This window comes from Polychytrium aggregatum (assembly GCF_025602895.1).
Source record: "Polychytrium aggregatum strain JEL109 chromosome Unknown BJ171scaffold_35, whole genome shotgun sequence".
Lineage (NCBI taxonomy): Eukaryota > Fungi > Chytridiomycota > Chytridiomycetes > Polychytriales > Polychytrium > Polychytrium aggregatum.
This window is the reverse complement of record NW_026516237.1, coordinates 225452-242851: the sequence shown is the minus strand read 5'-3', so window position 1 is coordinate 242851 and position 17400 is coordinate 225452. Positions and strand designations below refer to the sequence as shown.

Below are 17400 nucleotides of genomic sequence, written 5' to 3'. Positions count from 1 at the left end.
AAGTCAAGCTCTACCGCTCAGCTCCTCTTCGTCCACACGATCGTCCTCTCCACTCCTCTTAGCACCTCCCACGGTCCACCCCAATCGCATCCATGATCTTCACCGCTGGCTTTGTTGTCGCTACCGCCCTTGCTCTTTCCAGCAGCGTCAGTGCCGCCACTATCCCCCGAGGCAAATGGGATATGTATCTTCAGGCTCTTGACAAGGTTCTCGGCTCTCCTGAGAACATGGCCCTCATGGCGACTGAGTCTGGACGCCTTCTGGACGCCCATCTTGCCCAGAAGCAGGATCCCGCATTCCAGGAGCTCGTTGGCAAGGCTAAGAGCTACACCGCCATCTCGGACTTTGCCGATCGTCCTCTCGATAACGAAACCCTCGAATCTTGGGTCACCCAAGTCTTTGTAAGTACTCTGCTTGATAGTATTTATCGCTTCTTCTCGCTGCACACCAAAGTAACTCGGGTTCATCCTATTTGCTTCCTTTCATCGTTGATAGGGCGAGGACACCACCGATGCCCACACCGCTGCCGTCCTTGCTGCCGCTCTCCCCGACTCGTGGGATTCCCGCAACAAGAACTGGGTCTCGTCCATCAAGGACCAGGGCCAGTGCGGCAGCTGCGTTGCCTTCTCCTCGGCTGCCACCGTCGAGAGCACCTTCCTCAGCCAGACCGGCAACAGCATCGAGGTCTCGACCGCCGACATCTTCTTTTGTCTCGGTGCCGGTGATGCCACCTGCAAAGACGGATGGAGTACCGTGACTGCTGCTAACGATATTGCCCAGAGCGGTGTCATCTCGGCCGACTGCTTCCCGTACACCGCCGGCGATGGAAAGGATAAGCCCTGTGCCAACAGCGGCTGCCAGCGTACTGTCGGCCTCTCCAAGGCATCCTTCGGCAGTGTCGACGAAATGAAGAACCATATTATGAGCCATGGCGCCATTTTCACCGCCTTTACTATCTGTAAGAGTCCTACTCTGCTTTGCATGCTTGAAAGAAATGCGGTTGCTTCCGTGAGTGGCCACACTTCCACCAGAGCAAGCGTTAGTACTCAGGAGGAACATGGATGGTGCAGGACAGCATTTTTGGCACTGATGGTGGCTCTGGGGACTCGTTGTGCTGGTGTACTGATCCATGCTACCGTCAATTATCCAGACTCTGACTTTGACAACTGCTGCACCAACAACCAGGTGTATATGCAGCAGGATTCCAAGGCCCTTGGCGGTCACGCTGTCTCGGTCGTCGGCTGGGACGACAACAAGGGTGCCTGGCTCTGCAAGAACTCTTGGACCACTTCCTGGGGCACCGACGGTTTCTTCTGGATCGGCTACGGCCAGGCCGGCATCGGCGCCACCAGTGTGACCTTTGGCTTCATCGCCAACTGAAGTGATCTTCACTGGCCGTTTGGACGACCTGTCTTCGTCTCCCTCCCATGCCCTTGCGCTCCCAATACTCTCTTGAATGACCTCTTCGATAGCCCTGACGAACGTGCGATTCTATGACCTCCTTCCTCCTAGACGGCACTTCCCCACTCCGGCCTGCTCTATTGCCGTGTGTACTTGGCCCTCTCTCCCTCCGAATTAAAGACCCTCAATAAACGACGACGGTATGCTCTGAGGAATATGGCTGCAGCCAAGTGATCCTGTCGATCTGGTGCTTCCCTCTCGATCTAGGTTTTCTGTTGATTCAGCGTCCCACTGTCGATCCAAGCTCTCTGCATAAACGTGATTCTGGCCATGGGATAGGTATTAGAGGTTTACTCAGCGGCGAAAGCTTCACAAACGAAATCGATGAGGACACATAACGCAGCAACGCGGGGGAAAGCGGAGACAGTAGTCGACGATGAGGGGGGCCTTGGATACCTCAAGGCGGACCGAATACCTCAAGGCGGACCGAATACCTCAAGGCGGACTGAATACCACAATCCAAACAGATAAAAGCATAGACACCATTTTTGGAGGTGGAAAGGGAGCATGGAAACCATAGAATTGACTGAGATAACCGCGCGAGAGGCTGGATCAACTCCGAGCAGCACCCTCTCAAAACTTGGCCACGCGTTCAGAGATGGCCTTCTCAGAGTACTCCCACAGCTTCTTGGCCAGGGCTTCGTCGTTGGCAAGCTTGTGCAGGCCTGCGCTGGTCTCTTGGCAGTCGGCGTAGTAGCCACCGGGCACAAGGCTTGGGCTCATGGCAGCAACAACGGTCGTGGCGCTGCCCTGGGGAATCGTTTTCTCGGCAAGGTGCTCGTTGGGCATCGGTGCCATGTGTCGGTGGGTGAGGATGTAGTACATGAAGGTAACATTGGTCCACATATCCGTGTACCGCCACAGATCGGTCGCCTTGATGACGCCAGGATGGACGGCGACGCTGACGATGTTATCGGTTGCATATCTGCGCTGGAGCTCCTTGGAGAAGAGGACGTTGGCGAACTTGGACTGGCCGTAGCGGCCCCAACGGTAATAGCTCTTGTCGGCGTTGAGGTCGTCGAACTGGATGCCTTCGGCAGGGGCCATGATGTTGGCCACCGACGACAGGTTGATGATACGAGCTGGCTCCTTCGCGGTGGCGGTTCTCTTAAGCAAGGGCAGCAGCAACTGAGTCAGGTAAAAGTGGCCAATGTGGTTGACACCGAACTGGTTCTCAAAGCCGTCGGTGGTGAAGCTCTTGGGGCAGGCCATGACGCCGGCATTGTTGATGAGGATGTGCAGCTCGCGGTACTTCTGGGTAAACTCCTCGGCAAAGACCTTGACGGACTGGAGCGACGACAGATCGACGGACATGTACGAGATCTGGGCGCCGGGGCATTGCTCTTGCAGCTTGGCGAGGGCGGCATCGCCGTTGGACTTGCTGCGGCTGGTGAAGATCACAGTGGCGCCCTTGGAGGCCAGGACACGGACGGTATCTTGACCGATGCCGGTGTTGCCGCCGGTGATGAGCACGGTCTTGCCGGCGCAGCGGGGGCCGCCAAAGAAGTCAGCGACTTGGTCACTGGTGCTGGTGGACGAGAGCGTGGACATGGTGGGTAAACAGAGGATCCGAGCGAAGAATCGAGGCGAGGGGAGGGAGGAGAAGGACGAGGGACGAAGGGTGTTGTGGATCGAGGGGGTTTGTCGATCGAGGAGACGAAGACGGGTTTGGGTTTGCACGACAGGGGCCGTGTGACAAAGCCGGGGCCACAACTGTAGGACTGCCGACTGCACGTCGGGAAAATGGATGAATTCCATCGCGCGGTGCTATGCATGGTCGCACAAGACACATGCAGCGTGGTCCCCGCGCAGCACGCGCAGCCAAGCGGGTGCACAGATCTGTATTCCGGGAGCGATGGCGCCGGCTGCTGCGCACGGCTCTCGCCGCGGGGCGAGAAGGGATCTTGATCTTCTCGCTTGCTCGCCCAAGATCGTTTGATCTGCTGGTTCATCCCTCTGCCATCTCCAGCGACCGAGCCTCCACATCCGCCATGACCCAGCTCGAGTCCGTGCCCGAGGGATTCGTCGCCATCACCGAGGATGGTGGCCTTTTCAAGAAAGTGAACAAGCCCGGCTCTGGCCCTGTCGCAGCGAATCTGTGCAAAGTTGCTGGTAGGCGCCGATCGGCCCAGGGCCTGCCTTCCATGTGCCATGTAGCCACCCAGGCATATTGTGCGGGCCACATCGATCTGGCACTGAGGACGGCAGCCAGGAGCGTTTGCAGCAGACTGTATGGGGTTCACTGACTCACACCGCCGCCTGTGCCGCTCCAGTGCACTATACTGGATACCTCTTCCCGTCTGGTGAAAAGTTTGACTCGAGTCTGGATCGCGGCCAGCCCCTCGAGTTTTCTGTCGGAGAAGGTAGGGCCGTCGATACGTGGTTTCGCTCGAAGGCATCATCAGCTCGAGGTTGCTTTACAAATAGCCGCCATAAATCGCTGCTATCGACGAGCGACACCATCGGCGAGCATCGTCAATGACCATCAGCCCGCTCGTATCTTCTCAACCTCAACGACGGATGCATCACCGGCTCATCCAGGACGAGTCATCAGTGGATGGGATAAGGGCATTGCAACGATGCAGCTTGGCGAGTCCGCCGAGCTGCTGTGCACCCCGGCATATGGTAGGTTGTCGAGCGCCACAAGCTGCGGACAGAGTTCCTTGGATTGCTGCAGATGTGCTTCACGCATGACCGAGGCAGCTGCAGACCGGCTCTGTCATAAAGTCACCAGGGGACCCTTTTAGTACTTGTTGAGGTTACGCTGCTGATGCCGATGCTGCTGCTCATTGGCCGACCAAACGATGACCAGCTTATGGCGAGGAGGGCAGCCCTCCAACGATTCCACCGAATGCGACCCTCCGATTCGAAGTCGAGATGCTGCGAATCGACCCGGTACGTTGGTGGTCCTGCGTTGAGGCCATGGATGTGACCAAAGTCGCCAGCGTTTCCGTCGCATTGTCACCTTAGCTGCCCTGCCGATCATTTGTCTGATGGTTCTAATGCCACCTCCAACTCGCACCACGGCTGGAACTCGACGCACGGAATGAAACAACCACATCCACACGCGGACGCATTGGCCCGTCCTCAGCCGAGCAAGATGTCTGTCGCCGAACGTCTGATCCACGCCAAAGAGTGCAAGGACAGCGGCAATGCTTTCTACAAGTCGCAGGACTGGAAGGAAGCCATCGCGGCGTATGAGCACGGTCTCCGCTATCTCGATACCACCTGGACGCTCAAGCCCGAGGAGACGGTTGAGTTTAATGCTCTGAAGCTCGCACTTTGCTCCAACTCTGCGGCATGCTTCCTCAAGACCAAGGATCTCTTCCTGGCTGTGGACAAGTGCCGACAGGCCCTGGAGATTGACGAAAAGAACGCCAAGGCCATGTTCCGCCTCGCTCAGGCGTACTGCGGGCTTGCAGAGTTTGACAATGCGCTCAAGTTCCTGAACTCGGCCAGTGAGGTCTGTTGGAGAGCGGAGGAGTGGGGCGGTGAACTCAAATCGACGATGGGCGACACCACGAGGATACGAGGTTCAGTCGGCGTCTGAACAAATCGTGCTGTCGGTTGTTGCTTTGGGGGTGGGGAGCAAGCCACAATGCCTCACTGACATTTGGGGCTCCTTTTGGCTGTACATGTACGCTCAGATCGACCCCAACGATGCCGCCATCAAGGCGGAAATCGCCGTCGTGAAGCGTAAGCGACAGGAGTTTACCAACAAGGAAAAGAGCATCTACTCCAACATGTTCAAATAGGCGCTCTGCCGCACCACCACACCTTGTCGCTCGCTGATATAATCCATTGGATGATCCGTGATCCCATCAATACACTGGTCAGTCGTAAACCCTGCGGCATCGCCGTTCGATTGTTGTAGCATATCCAGGATGGTGCTCTCCGAGCAGCGTCTCGTCGTCAGTGTCCAAGCTTCATCAACAGAGCCTTGCAGAGAGTTGGTGGAGCATATTCAAATCGAGGCGATCTACTGTCGCCTCATCCTGATCGCGAAGGACGTGGCTGAAGACTTCCTTGGTCGTCTCGCAAGCGATGACCTTCCAAATCGCACCAGCCGGGTTCGCTGCAAGAGGGCACTTGAGCGTTCTCGTGGCTGGATCCTGGACATTCCCTGTTCATTTACCTCTGCTCATTTGCTCTGCGTTGCGATCGCCCGTGCTCCTCAGAACGCAAGGTTCATCCAGCGGCCATGTGCTGTGTATGTGTTCTTCGTTGATATGGGCAATATTGAGGAAGTGATGAGCCTTCGGGGTGTCTATTTTATTGGGTAACGTGTATATGCCTATGAAGGGGGCGAGGAGGCGGATTTGGGCACACTCCAGCAGAGGACGAGACCAGGAAGCAGGAATCGGCTGGCTGGGTGGGGGTGGCGAAACGACTGCTGCAAAGTCACAGATGTACAATGCCAGAAGACATATCCCGGGCGACTACAATTGCTCAGTTTTTGTCGACTTGGCTTGATACTGCCGACGGACCTCATCGCCAAGCTTGGAGATCCCGGCGGCGTGCTCTTTGGCAGCGGTCGCGAGTGTAAACTGCCTCAGCAGGAAACCAAGGTAGGGGCCCTTGACGTTCTCGTACTCTTCTGTGATGACACAACCGCGGCCATCATCGGCGACCTTGGCCGTCCAGACGCTCTTCATCACAAGACCCATGGGGATATTGATGGTTGTCTCGAGGGCCGCGGGCAAGGCGTTTTTGAACAGGGCATTGAACTGGACCGGCAAGCGAAGGCCACACAGACCGAGCGGGATGCGCTCGACAATGTCGTAGTGCTTGACCGTGCCGTCGTCGTTCTGGGAGCTCAGCTTGAACTCGATGCCGGGGCCGTGCATCATGATATTTTCGGGCCGAGCCAGGAACTGGAGCGCAAAGTCAAGGGGGACGTCCGGGAGGGCCACGGAGTTGACGATGGACAGAGTGCCGCGGGCATTTGGGGTGAAGTGGTCGGCGGCCATTGGCGTTAGTGTTGGTGGTGATGGTGATAGCGGTGATAGCGGTGATGGGGGCGATAGCGGTGATGGAGGCGAGTAGGGAGGAGAGACGGCCGTGCTGGTGGGTTTCTGGCTGCTGGGCTGGAGCGAACAGCACGTGCACGAGGCGGCGGCCGTAGCTTGTACCGAATGGGGCGGCAGCGGCAGGGTTTTTCCCATGGCGACTGTGTGCTGGGGCAGAACAGCGCGTGTGGGCACCGGCAGATCCACAGGCAACACAGCGCGCAGCCGTGGAACAACACCTCCGCGGGTGTTTGTCGCTCAGCGGGGCCACAGGGTGTGTGGGAACAAGGGCTTGTGAGACCACAGTCTCCGTTTCTGAATGTGCGATTGCAGCCACAGATCTGGCGTGTGCGCGCTGGGCCTTCGCTGCTGACATTCCATAGCCAGATTCGTGCAAACCTGCCCTGGCGCTCTCGGTCGACTTGATTTTGGTTGGATCGTTGTTCATTCTCAGTTGACTGTCATTCGCGTCTGGCTGGTCCGAATGCCCCTTGGGCAGAAAACACCCCACTCTTCCCTTGCGCGTCATGCTATTTTGAGTGTATTTGAACAGCAACTGGTTGTCACGTTCGGTGATCAGTCGTATGACTCTGGCACCTCCTTCTCGATATATACGGGCATATGTCCATTATCCATGATATAGACATCTGTCGACAACGGCTCGAGTCAGTTTAATCCTGTGGATATCAGTATTGTACACAAATGACTGTACTTACCCTCGTTGTTTTTCAAGAAGCCGACCTTTGATTCAATCCTTCTGACATTGATAAGGATGCGCTGCGAGCTCATCCCAGTAAAGTGGAATGTCTTTGTCAGTGGGCAGCGTCGATATCCACTTTCCAAGGATCCATACTCTTCTCGTGTGACTGGCACTCGGCATACAGCCCATAGGTGCGTATCTCCGCGGAAGACGTGGCTGATGAAGCGCTCGACGACAAGGTGTCTCAGCGGGAATTTTGTCATCCCGAAATCAATCATATCCCACGGGTAGTTGACCTTGCGGCGTAAAGCAAAATGTCAGGGATGGCATCCAATGTTGCACGGACGAGCAGAGTTCGAACTCACCCTGACCCAATAGCTGCACCTGGACTCGTTGCTGGCCGTGGCGCCGTCTAGAAGCGATCCGATCTTGATGCCCTTCTTGACAAGAGCTGCATACTGCTTGATCGTGGCCTCACTCGATCCCCACTCGTCAATGATACTGCACATTGATCGATCTAGGTCATAGAGTAAGTTCGTGGCTTCGTTCATCACCTCTCTGGTATAGGCTTCTTTGAGCAAGGTGTTCATGTCGCTGTCCACCAACTGGATTCCCTTGTAGTGCTGCAGTTGACACCCACGAAAGTTCGGGTGCGTTGAGCTGCCCGATTGTCTGACGCTCTGAATCGGGTTGTTTTGGGTGTCTTACCGCTGGGTATGGTTGCCTGCGTTGCTTCTTTCATGAGCATCGACTCCTTGGTTCACGAGCTCACGACTGATCATGTTCTCGATGGGTCTCGAGCGCGATTGCACAGATCGCATCAAGTGGCCACCATATCCCTCAAGCGCGTACTGCCACAGATGGCACAGTGGCCCAAGGCTGTAGAGGTTCGCAGGAATGTGCAGCAGTTGGTGGATGTACATTCGCATGAGCCTGTATCCGGGATAGTGGCTATCCTTGGCATCAGCCAACCTGGCAACGTGGCTGTGGAGACGGAGCGTCAGCAGGAGTGTTTGTGTCGATATCTCATATTCCAACTCGGCCACCTACGTGATGTAGTATCGATAAAACTTGGAAATCAAGACCGCGAGAAGCTTTCTCCCCTTGCGCGAAATGGAGGGCTGGTGCAGCAGCCTCAGCGCATCGACAAAGTGGCCCCATCCGATTCTGTGTTGGCAGAGAGTCAGTGGGTTGGTGCTTGGATGGACACCACGACGACACGGCAGCGATGACTCGATAACCATGACTCGATGCCGTAACTCGACAGGGATGATCGACTCACAGATGCTCCTTGGGGAAGCCAGCACAGCGCATCAGTGGGAGCGAGTACATCAGGATCCAGTTCTTCCACTCTTCTGTTGTGAATCGCTTGTAGAACTTCTTGATGTTTCGAGGTCGGGCGCCGTATTCGGTGGGAACTTGGATGGTCTCCATCATCTTGCCCATTTTGGTCACCAGAGCAGTGCGCTTGCGGAGCCGGACAGAGAAGGTGTCTCGGAGCCGTAACTCTCCAGCCCAGATCAGAAAGAAGAGGGAGCCAACATTGGATGTGGCGTGCATGACATCAACTGGGAAGGAGCCCGGAGTGCGAATCGTCTTGAGGCTGCACATGATCGGCTCTCCGTTGATGCCTTGAGTGAGGGGATACGTCAGCAAGTTGAACAGATGCATATATCAGACTCACGATACACTGCTTGTCACTGCAAATCACGCCTCCTTGAGCTGGAGAGCACTCGAACCTTGACTATTACGAAGCTGCCCATTTGATCCAACCAGTGCACTCCATACACTTCTGTAACTAGCATCTGTTCTCGGGATCATCGTCTCTGTGCGAAAGAAGTACTCACCGCGAATGCTGTTGCCCTGGATGAGACAGAATCTACATCCATAGATTGCGGTGTGTCCCTTCATCTTAAGAAGCTTTGATATGGCAGGCAGGTCGCCAGTGCAGACGATCAAATGGGCCTTGAAAGTGAAAGTGCTCATTCCGCCGCTCTGGCGGACCATCTGGGTCCGAACTCCTGGGTACGTGGTGAGCAGGGATGTCGAGTCAGATCGGGTACAGTGTCGGCAGCGACAGCGATTCACGGTTACCTTTCTCAAGACTCTGCAGCTCCGAAAACAGTGGCTGCAGATAGACATCAAAGTTCTTTGGCGAAACTGGCCCCGGTGTGAGCCCGACGACAATCATGTTTTCTCGTTTGTAGCGAAACTCTGGGCTCAGATTGAAGCTGATCAGGGCAAACACCCAGCACTGCTGTCCGTTCCTGGGTCGACGAGCACAGTTAGTACGGTGGAGCACCCAGTTCCCACCAACAGGAATCGAAGCAGTGGCACTCACTTCTTGAAGACTTGGAACCCGTCCAGGGTCAGACCGAGGGCTATGTCGGTATCTTGGTGAAAGTACTCCTGTCTCTTGAGGGACCGATAGTGCGTCCCGTCAAAGATGTCGCTCATGTACTCTGTTGAGCAGAGACCAACCGTCAGCGCCAGGCGGAGAACAGGAGACGTGGTCTGTGATCGGACCCTCACCTTTGTTGTCTGATCGACGGCCCCTGTACAGAAGCTGATCGATCCGCTTCTGGCAGCGGAATTCGGCTTGCAGGCGTGGAATGAGGGGCATGTATGCGTACTGCTTGACAGGCTTGAGGACCTTCTTGCCTCCCCTGTACACCTCGATGTAGCGATTGGCTCCACACTGGTGGCATCGCGTGACGTTCCTATCGCTTGGAAAGCACTGGAAGTCGTTCACACACACGTCCTGATAGATGACTTTGGCCGAGGCAAGTCGCTTGGCACATCTGTTGGCTGTTTTGATGTTGGGGAGGGGAATGCCGGTGCCTGTTTCGATGATGTTGAATATGTCCGACAACAGCTCGTCCGATATCGGCCGACTCCTCTTCAGCCCCACGAGACGGAGGGCAATGCTTCGCATGTCTGTAGTTCGAGCACAAGGTCAGATCGATAACAAAACGGTTTGGAGGAACAAGATACGCGGGATATGACAATCGTACCTTCGGCAGTGACGGTCCTGGAAGGAATGGCCGATTCGCTTTGTGGTGAACCTGGTGTCGACGAGCTCTGTGGATCACGGTAAGTAGTCTCAACGAGGCGTGGATGTGCTGGCACTTGATGCTGAGCAGAGACGACGGGAGAAGGCAAAGGCCGGCTCTCCAGGAACGAATACGAAGCAGTGACACCATGTGGGACGGACTTCTGGGGAAGTCTGGGAATCGCCACCTGAGCAACGGATGGGAGGCTCGCCAACGATTGCGGCGCCTGGCTGCTTTCAGCATGAGGGATCTCATGTGCATCAATGAACCGGTCCATATGGTCCAGCGGGTGGTCAAGGAACTCGTACAGCTTTGGAAAGTCGATGTCACGAGCCCCAGCGACACCATTTGGTCCAGCGGCGAAGTCAAGGGCACCCTCTGGGTCGTTCTCTGGGTCGAATGACGGATCCTCCAGATTGGGAACGAGGTCTTCAGGGCTTTCGATGCGCTCAATGTCGCCCACGGCTGCTTCGATCGATTCTTCAAATGTCGGGTAATCCGACTCGAGGAGAACCTCGCCATCACGCAACTCCTCTGAAGGCGCCTGAGCAACAAAGAAAGGAGCATCTGGGTCGACGGGAGTAACAGACGCCGAGATGTTTGTGGGCGGAGGGGTGTCCGTTGGGAGCTGTGAGTCACCATCCGTGGAGGTCAGGTCGATGGGATCATCCAGATGAACATTGTCGTGACCTGCGGATGAATCCTCATCAATCAAGATCGCAGAAGTCGCCAGCCCAGATGGAGTTGACGACTGCGACGTCGATGCTGTGGGTACTGGCTCGCGGATGCCTCCTACATCGCTGCTGGATGTCGAGCTTGATCCACTCGGTCGAGGTGCATCGCTGGGTTGGTGTGAAGTCTTGGCTCTCTTGGTGGTGGGCGGCGACGAACTGGCCACGCCGGATGATGCGTTGGTTTTGTGAGCCATCATGCGAGCAACAAAATCAGGCTCGTTGTTTCTGGGCTGCGAATTGTAGGCTCGGCGAGGATCCCAGCCATCCGACGGTGGATTTGAGTTGATATGTTTGTAGCAGCGAGAAACCAACTGCCACATTCCACCTGCAGGATGGGCACGGCAGAGGGCACAGCGGCAAAAGATGTGCTTCCTCTTGCCTTGAGTCGGGATGTCAGGTGGAGGTGGAGGGGTTGGAGGGCGTCCGTAGAGAGCAGGCTGGGGATAGCCGGATGGGCAAGGATGGTTGGCTGTGGATCGGCGGGCGAGTATGGAGATCTTGCCAAGGTGCAGGACGGCGAGACGGGGACATTTGGCGGAATCAGGGACTGCGGGGCTGACGAAAACAGTAGATGCGTGGTCGGCATTGGATGGAATTGTGCTGGCACAGAGAAAGGAGGCTGGAGCACCGGTGGTTGTTGCGGGAGAGTTTGATGAGCGAAAGGATCTTGTGCATGGCGATTGATGAGTGCAGGATTGCCGGGTCGATCGTGTGGGCCAGCATATGAGCCGGGCCGTGGCAAGATTGAGCCTGGAGAACTGCGATTAGTGGGGAATGGTGTTGCAGGATGGCCGACAGGATGTGTGAGCTGCTGATTCCGAGGTGCGAGATGACTTTGGGATGGCAGATCGGCCTGGGATGTGAATTGCGGTTGGAGAGGACGTTGTTGGATTGGCAGTTGAACGACAGGCTGGAGGGATCTGGGCTGCGACGGAGGGGCCTGGACAGGAGGCGGACCTGGCTGGACGGTGCCAGGAGCGACGCTGGAGCCAGCGGCAGGAGGACCAGGGCTGAGATCGGGATTCATGGAGATCTGGAGCGAAAATCATGGCCGAGGTGCGATCTCGGAGAGGCGAGGAGGACTGGGTTGCAAGCGACGCGAAGAGCGAGGAGCGAGAGGGAAGGCGACGGGCGAGACCGAGGCGAGAGCAACGAGGACCATCTCGTGTCACCCGCGGCCACACAGGCGCCGTTTCTGCGCTCTGATTGGTGGAGACACACTTGTCCTCCCAAACCCGCGCTCGGCTCAATGTGGGTCTGCGGTCCTGCTTCTCCACCAACCCAATCCTGACCTGCTCGCCGCCTGCTCGCCGACCTTCACCAGCTTGCCCCTCATCTCCTCACCAGCCAGTCCACCAGCCAATCCGTCCACCATGAGCCAGCAATACTGCGTCAACGAGCTCTGTGTCCAAGGCAGCCAGCAGAACAACTATACATGCGCTGCCCCCATCAGCTCGCTCACCAATGGCAACTGCCTGAGCGTGTCGGCCAGCGACATCACTTATGTCAAGACCTTCCTGACCTCGGACTCGCAGCACCAGTTGCTGGCTCGGATGTGCTGCGGTCTCAATGGCTGCCAAGCTTCCAACCAAGCCATCAACCCGTGCTCCAGCACAGACACCAACTATGCCTGCGTCACCGGTATCGTCAACAACCAGCCTTACGTCGCTTGCCGCAATTTATTCTTTGGTGAAAGCAGCGATTTCTGCACCTTTTCATTCCCGGGGACTTGGACTCCCACAACGTGCGATGGCTCAGGGTCCTCGTTGCCGATCGCTGCGATTGCCGGAGGTGCTGCGGGTGTTGTCGGTAAGTATGCGACTGCATGTCCTGCTCGTGATGGACACTGTCGGCCGTCACCGATCTGTTCGCGCAGCTGTTTCTGACCCTGTGCTGCAATCCAATCTCTCCTGCACCCAGTCGTTGTTGCTGCCATCGTCGGCGTCATCTGGTTCCGCCGCTCCAAAAAGCCTGCCAATACGACGCCGCCTGCGCAGAGGCCTTCCATGAACAATCCGTCCATGATCGAGCTCGTTCCTGCTCAAAACTCCAACCCTTACCTTCATCAGGGTGCCCCCAACTCCATGTCTGAGTATACGAAGGGCCCATATGCTCCTGCTGTCGCCAACCAGTCTCCCGGCTATGCCACCAACAGATACGAGCCTGCTGCCTATCAGAGCAGCGCTCCTGTCTCGCAGCCGACCGCCTACTATGCTCCTTCCACGGGCTATTCCGACAGTGGCGCTCCCAACCCCTCTGTCTATGCCCCCAGTACTTCGAACCACTCGGCTTATCGAGTTCCCACCCAGACCCAAGCCTACAGCCAAGCCCCTAGCCAGACCTACAGCCAAGCCCCTAGCCAGACCTACAGCCAGCAGCAGCCTGGCTCCTCCAATGCTGCGGCCTCCGTCAAGTACGTCGCCATCGCCTCCATCGATACAAAGAACCCCCAGCAGATCAGTCTGAGTCTCGGCGACACCATCTTGGTCCAGCCACCGTTTGTTAACGGATTTGCCCAGGTAAGAGTTATTGGACTGTGTCCTGATCTTGTCGGCATCGCTGCTGCTGTTGCTGCTGCTGCTGTGTCTCAGTCCTGGATGGACAATGCATCCACACCTTCGTCTTGCTCACGTCCTCGTCATTCGTCTTGCTCATCAAATGTGTCTTGGCAGGGTTTCAACCAGCGCACAGGTCGCTCTGGCTTCGTCTCCGAGAACTGTCTCCGCGCCGTGGATGTCGCTCCTCAGGCAACACACGACGACGGCCTCCCCAGCTATGTTCGCTGAAACCCGCTGGCTCGCCAAGCTTGCACAATCCCTCCAATGCTGCTTCCTCCACCTCGTCGGGTTATCCTCTTGTAGTCTTTACTCTGCTCTCGCTCTTGTTGTCCCAATGCCTCGATGTCTCGATGTCTCGTTGTCTAGTTATCTAGTTATCTCGATGTCTCGATGTCTCCTCATTGTGACATCATGCCACATCCCAGAGGATGAGCCGCACAGTCTGGCTGAGGGAAGGAGCGGATCGAACATGGTCAAGATGAGAGTGTCATGGGTGAGGTGCATCTGGTTTGGATGGCGAACCTGCAGGACTCGATACGATGTTCGATTCCACATTCAATGAATGTGGCAGTGCATGTGGCAATGGGAGAGCAACGAATCCAGCAAGCAAACCATCGGATCGAGCCAGGCATGTGTGTGTGTGTGTGTGAGTTCAATGGCCAGTGCTTGGCTTGCCAGGATCTGGCTTGCTTCTCCACTTGTCTCTCTCTCCTGTCCATCTCCATCACCCACTTGTCTCCAATCCTGCTGCCTCCTGTCTCCGCCAACATGGCCAGCATGAATGAGCCTGCTTCAACCACAGCATCTGCCACCCACCAAACCCAAGCTGAAGCCAGAACAACCTCGTCGATGCCCGATATCGCCCAGTACTCACTGGAACACAACCCAGATATCTTCACCATCATCTGCTGCAACCATAGCTTCCAGCGTGCCCTCGACCTCAGCACCATCAAGACCCTGCTCCGAGTGTGCAGGCGTGCCCGACCCCTCCTGAACTCCAAGGTGTCTCGCTTCGACACCTGGTGCCAGAATGCAGGACTCTGTCATCCAGGTGGACAGCTGCGGATTGGCCTCTCACCGAGCGACCAGATCGCTCTCTCGCTGCATTGCGATCAACAAGCCACAGCTGATCGATCCTGGCTCATCGAACAAGCGAACCGGGGCAATACTCCTGCCTCTTACTTCCTGGCAAAGATCCTCCAAATCGACCTCAATAGCGATCGCATTGACACGTCCGAGCGGCAAGCCATCCACCAACAAATCTTCCGCCTTCTGGAGAACGCATCCAACACAAACCACACGATGGCACAGTTCCACTTGGCCGAGTGCTACCGCAACGGACTCGGTGTCGACCAAGATCACGCAAAGGCTGTCGAGTTGTACCGCAGTCTGGCAGATCGTGGAATCCCTCAGGCCCAAGTTGCCCTCGGCCGATGCTACGAGTCTGGCGAAGGAGTCGAACAAGATTACAACACAACCATCGAGTGGTATTCCAAGGCCGCAGATCAAGGCAGCGAAGACGGTCGACTCCACATCGTGTTCCTCCGTGGATGGTTCTCGTTCATCGGCCATGGTGTCGAACAGAGCGATCTCGATGCCTTCAACCACTGGCATGAAGTCAGCACCCAATCCACCGACCCAGTCATCAAGCCCATTGCCACGCACATGGTCGGATGGATGCACTACCTCGGTCGGGGTACCGTGCGCGACGAGCAGAAAGGTGTCAAGATCATCCGAGACACCAAATCCGATGAGTTCAAGCTTGGAGAGGATGAATGTCTGGCTGGATACAATCATGCCGACTCCAATTCACCCACGTCCTGCAAGTTCATCCAATTGTGCCAGCTGGGATCGAACCGAGACTGGCTCTGCAGACAGCTAATGGCTGTGTGCTTCTTCAACGGTTTTGGAACCACAAATGACCGGAAGAAGGCAGCAGGCTTATTCGAACAACTCGCCAATGACGGCCACAGCGTCAGCCAGTACTGGATTGGATTGTGCTTCTGGAGTGGCGGAGGAGTATCAGAGGACAACGATAAGGCATTCAAGTGGTTCAGCAAGTCGGCTGACCAAGGTAATTCGTATGGGCAGGTTATGGTTGGCGTGTGCCACTATCATGGATACGCAGCCACTCGTGACTACACCAAGGCAGCTGAGTGGTATCGCAAGTCGGCCGAGCGGGGCAATCGATACGGACAAGAAGATCTCGGCCAATGCTACAGATATGGCCGTGGTGTCCCCAAGAACATCGACACCGCCGTCTTCTGGTACCAAGAGTCCGCCGACCAGGGTAACAGAGAAGCCATCGACAAACTCACGCAACTCGGCAAGTGGCCCTGATCCCCAAGTCCCTCTCCCAAACAACCAAATCCCAACGCTGAACGTGCGATCCGAGCAGCCAACCAAACTGCGCCGCCAACACCCATCCCAGATACCATGGTACCAAAGAGTGGACTTGCAAAGTGATTCCTATGAAGCGGCAATGGCCGAGTGTTGTATTTGATATTCAATACATCCAATACATCCAATACATCCAATACATCCAATACATCCAATACATCCAATACATCCAATAGTGTTGTCTCATATTCATCGCTGATGTTGATCGACCGAGAGGAAACATCCGATGACTCGACAACAACAACTCGACATTCACAATCGATACTCGTTCTGCAACCATAGATGGTGGAAAGAGTTAGCACGACCCAGACCATCCCTCGCCACATGGTAATGAAGAATGCAGGCAGCAAGCCACCAGCCTTCCCCGGCACCAAGACCATCCTCCCTCGACCCGACACCAGGCAGTGTGCCCTGATCAGCATCGATGGACTGACAAAAGGATGGCAAAGGCGACGAATGGCCTGGATCCAAACGGGCATAGGTTCGCCTCTCCAGCCGCCAAAAGAAAGCAACTGACCACACTGCAGCTTTCTGGTCCACCCTCGATCCGACCCAGGGACGCCGCGGCACGCCAGCGTGTGTGGTAAGACCATGCGAGGATGAAACCAGTCCACTGCAGTGCAGCCTGGCGACTGGGAGAGGACTCTTTGGACCCTGGAAGCAAGAAAGACGGAAGTATTAGTGCTGCGTCGCGCTGTCAGCCACACACGAGAGGAGGGATATGCAATGCAGTGTGATGCGATGCAGATGGATGCTGGACTCATGGGGGCAATGCGGACCTTAGCTGTATATACCAGACCGGCAGTTCAACCAGAGCTTCCCATGAAACCCTCCGAGGACTGCACCTCGGGCGAGGGAGTGGACGACATCCAGGTCTCGATGCCGAGTCGATTCTTCTTGGTGTTGTGCCACTCAGTATCGGACTTGTGATCACACATGTGCTGGTAGTGACCATTGGAGAAGAGACTGCCTCGTCTTGGTGGCCCGGTGCTTGGATGACCGCCGTGAAGATGGAGCCGACTCCATGATCGATACCAATCCAAGTGATCTTGTCAGGGTCTGGATTGCCGATGTGGGTCTGGATACGCTGCTCGGCAGTCTTGACGGGTGTGGTGGGCTTGGTCCGCCTGGTTCGACGCACAAACTTGACGAGGCCGATGGTGCATCCAATGCCATCGGTGCTGATCTCGTAGTTGAACAGCTTCTTGTCCCTGACCCGCTCTTGGAAGAGGGAGCTACGCAGCTTGAAGCAGCTATTCCAAAGGCGATCCTGGTTGTTGACACCGTCCTCGCCTTGTTCCTTGAGCATGCCCCATGTGAGTCCAAGACGATGTTCGGTGTCAAGGAGTTCCCAGAGAGTGGCCGTGTCGGTCTTGACATACTTGGCCTTGGCGGTGCACAGAGGGACCATTGTGCACACGGCCGGAGGAGTGTCAAGAGCGAGCTGCTTGAGAGCCCAGTTGATCCTGGAGGCCAGCTTGTTGA

The 17400-nt window shown here is 56.2% G+C and overlaps 7 protein-coding genes across 7 annotated transcripts; 5 read left to right on the top strand and 2 right to left on the bottom strand.

The window, feature by feature from the left end:
- Positions 1-92: 92 nt before the first annotated feature.
- On the top strand, positions 93-1380 carry BJ171DRAFT_629311 (uncharacterized protein; the record flags this gene model as incomplete). Its single annotated transcript, XM_053115591.1, has 3 exons — positions 93-401; positions 496-958; positions 1151-1380. The coding sequence occupies 3 exons, from the start codon at positions 93-95 to the stop codon at positions 1378-1380; spliced, it is 1002 nt and encodes a 333-aa protein (XP_052964058.1).
- Positions 1381-1737: 357 nt separating this feature from the next.
- BJ171DRAFT_444910 (oxidoreductase) lies at positions 1738-3091 on the bottom strand. Its single transcript, XM_053108158.1, is given in 2 exon segments — positions 1738-1876; positions 1896-3091. 1 exon segment carries the CDS (start codon positions 3010-3012, stop codon positions 2035-2037), a length of 978 nt encoding a protein of 325 aa, XP_052964057.1. The 5' UTR covers positions 3013-3091; the 3' UTR covers positions 1738-1876; positions 1896-2034.
- Positions 3092-3360: 269 nt separating this feature from the next.
- On the top strand, positions 3361-5305 carry BJ171DRAFT_516093 (uncharacterized protein). Its single transcript, XM_053112013.1, has 6 exons — positions 3361-3573; positions 3735-3824; positions 4003-4086; positions 4274-4356; positions 4553-4924; positions 5109-5305. The coding sequence occupies exons 1-6, from the start codon at positions 3453-3455 to the stop codon at positions 5214-5216; spliced, it is 858 nt and encodes a 285-aa protein (XP_052964056.1). The 5' UTR covers positions 3361-3452; the 3' UTR covers positions 5217-5305.
- A 1690-nt stretch (positions 5306-6995) lies between these two features.
- BJ171DRAFT_516091 (uncharacterized protein) lies at positions 6996-8287 on the bottom strand. Its single transcript, XM_053112012.1, has 5 exons — positions 8221-8287; positions 7879-8154; positions 7536-7848; positions 7187-7466; positions 6996-7117 (listed from the first exon to the last, which is right to left on the bottom strand). The coding sequence occupies exons 2-5, from the start codon at positions 8097-8099 to the stop codon at positions 7047-7049; spliced, it is 885 nt and encodes a 294-aa protein (XP_052964055.1). The 5' UTR covers positions 8100-8154; positions 8221-8287; the 3' UTR covers positions 6996-7046.
- A 3979-nt stretch (positions 8288-12266) lies between these two features.
- On the top strand, positions 12267-13874 carry BJ171DRAFT_193607 (uncharacterized protein). Its single transcript, XM_053106202.1, has 3 exons — positions 12267-12766; positions 12878-13476; positions 13630-13874. Exons 1-3 carry the CDS (start codon positions 12331-12333, stop codon positions 13741-13743), a joined length of 1149 nt encoding a protein of 382 aa, XP_052964054.1. The 5' UTR covers positions 12267-12330; the 3' UTR covers positions 13744-13874.
- Positions 13875-14817: 943 nt separating this feature from the next.
- Positions 14818-15036, top strand: BJ171DRAFT_405891 (Sel1 repeat family protein; the record flags this gene model as incomplete). The annotated part of the gene is made up of 1 exon (XM_053107237.1): positions 14818-15036. A coding segment is annotated over one exon (219 nt), but the record flags the coding sequence as incomplete, so codon positions are not given.
- Positions 15037-15117: 81 nt separating this feature from the next.
- Positions 15118-16072, top strand: BJ171DRAFT_516082 (uncharacterized protein). Its single transcript, XM_053112011.1, has one exon. The coding sequence runs from the start codon at positions 15181-15183 to the stop codon at positions 15853-15855; it is 675 nt and encodes a 224-aa protein (XP_052964052.1). The 5' UTR covers positions 15118-15180; the 3' UTR covers positions 15856-16072.
- The last annotated feature ends 1328 nt before the right edge of the window (positions 16073-17400 follow it).

Coding starts and splice junctions, on each gene's coding strand:
- BJ171DRAFT_444910 (XM_053108158.1), bottom strand. CDS start 3,012: ATGTCCACGCTCTCGTCCACCAGCACCAGTGACCAAGTCGCTGACTTC.
- BJ171DRAFT_516093 (XM_053112013.1), top strand. CDS start 3,453: ATGACCCAGCTCGAGTCCGTGCCCGAGGGATTCGTCGCCATCACCGAG. Junction 4,087..4,273: donor GCTGTGCACCCCGGCATATG/GTAGGTTGTCGA, acceptor AACGATGACCAG/CTTATGGCGAGGAGGGCAGC. Junction 4,357..4,552: donor AGATGCTGCGAATCGACCCG/GTACGTTGGTGG, acceptor GCCCGTCCTCAG/CCGAGCAAGATGTCTGTCGC.
- BJ171DRAFT_516091 (XM_053112012.1), bottom strand. CDS start 8,099: ATGCGAATGTACATCCACCAACTGCTGCACATTCCTGCGAACCTCTAC. Junction 7,849..7,878: donor GCAGGCAACCATACCCAGCG/GTAAGACACCCA, acceptor CCCGATTCAGAG/CGTCAGACAATCGGGCAGCT. Junction 7,467..7,535: donor GGTGCAGCTATTGGGTCAGG/GTGAGTTCGAAC, acceptor TTACGCCGCAAG/GTCAACTACCCGTGGGATAT.
- BJ171DRAFT_193607 (XM_053106202.1), top strand. CDS start 12,331: ATGAGCCAGCAATACTGCGTCAACGAGCTCTGTGTCCAAGGCAGCCAG. Junction 12,767..12,877: donor AGGTGCTGCGGGTGTTGTCG/GTAAGTATGCGA, acceptor TCCTGCACCCAG/TCGTTGTTGCTGCCATCGTC. Junction 13,477..13,629: donor TTGTTAACGGATTTGCCCAG/GTAAGAGTTATT, acceptor GTGTCTTGGCAG/GGTTTCAACCAGCGCACAGG.
- BJ171DRAFT_516082 (XM_053112011.1), top strand. CDS start 15,181: ATGGTCGGATGGATGCACTACCTCGGTCGGGGTACCGTGCGCGACGAG.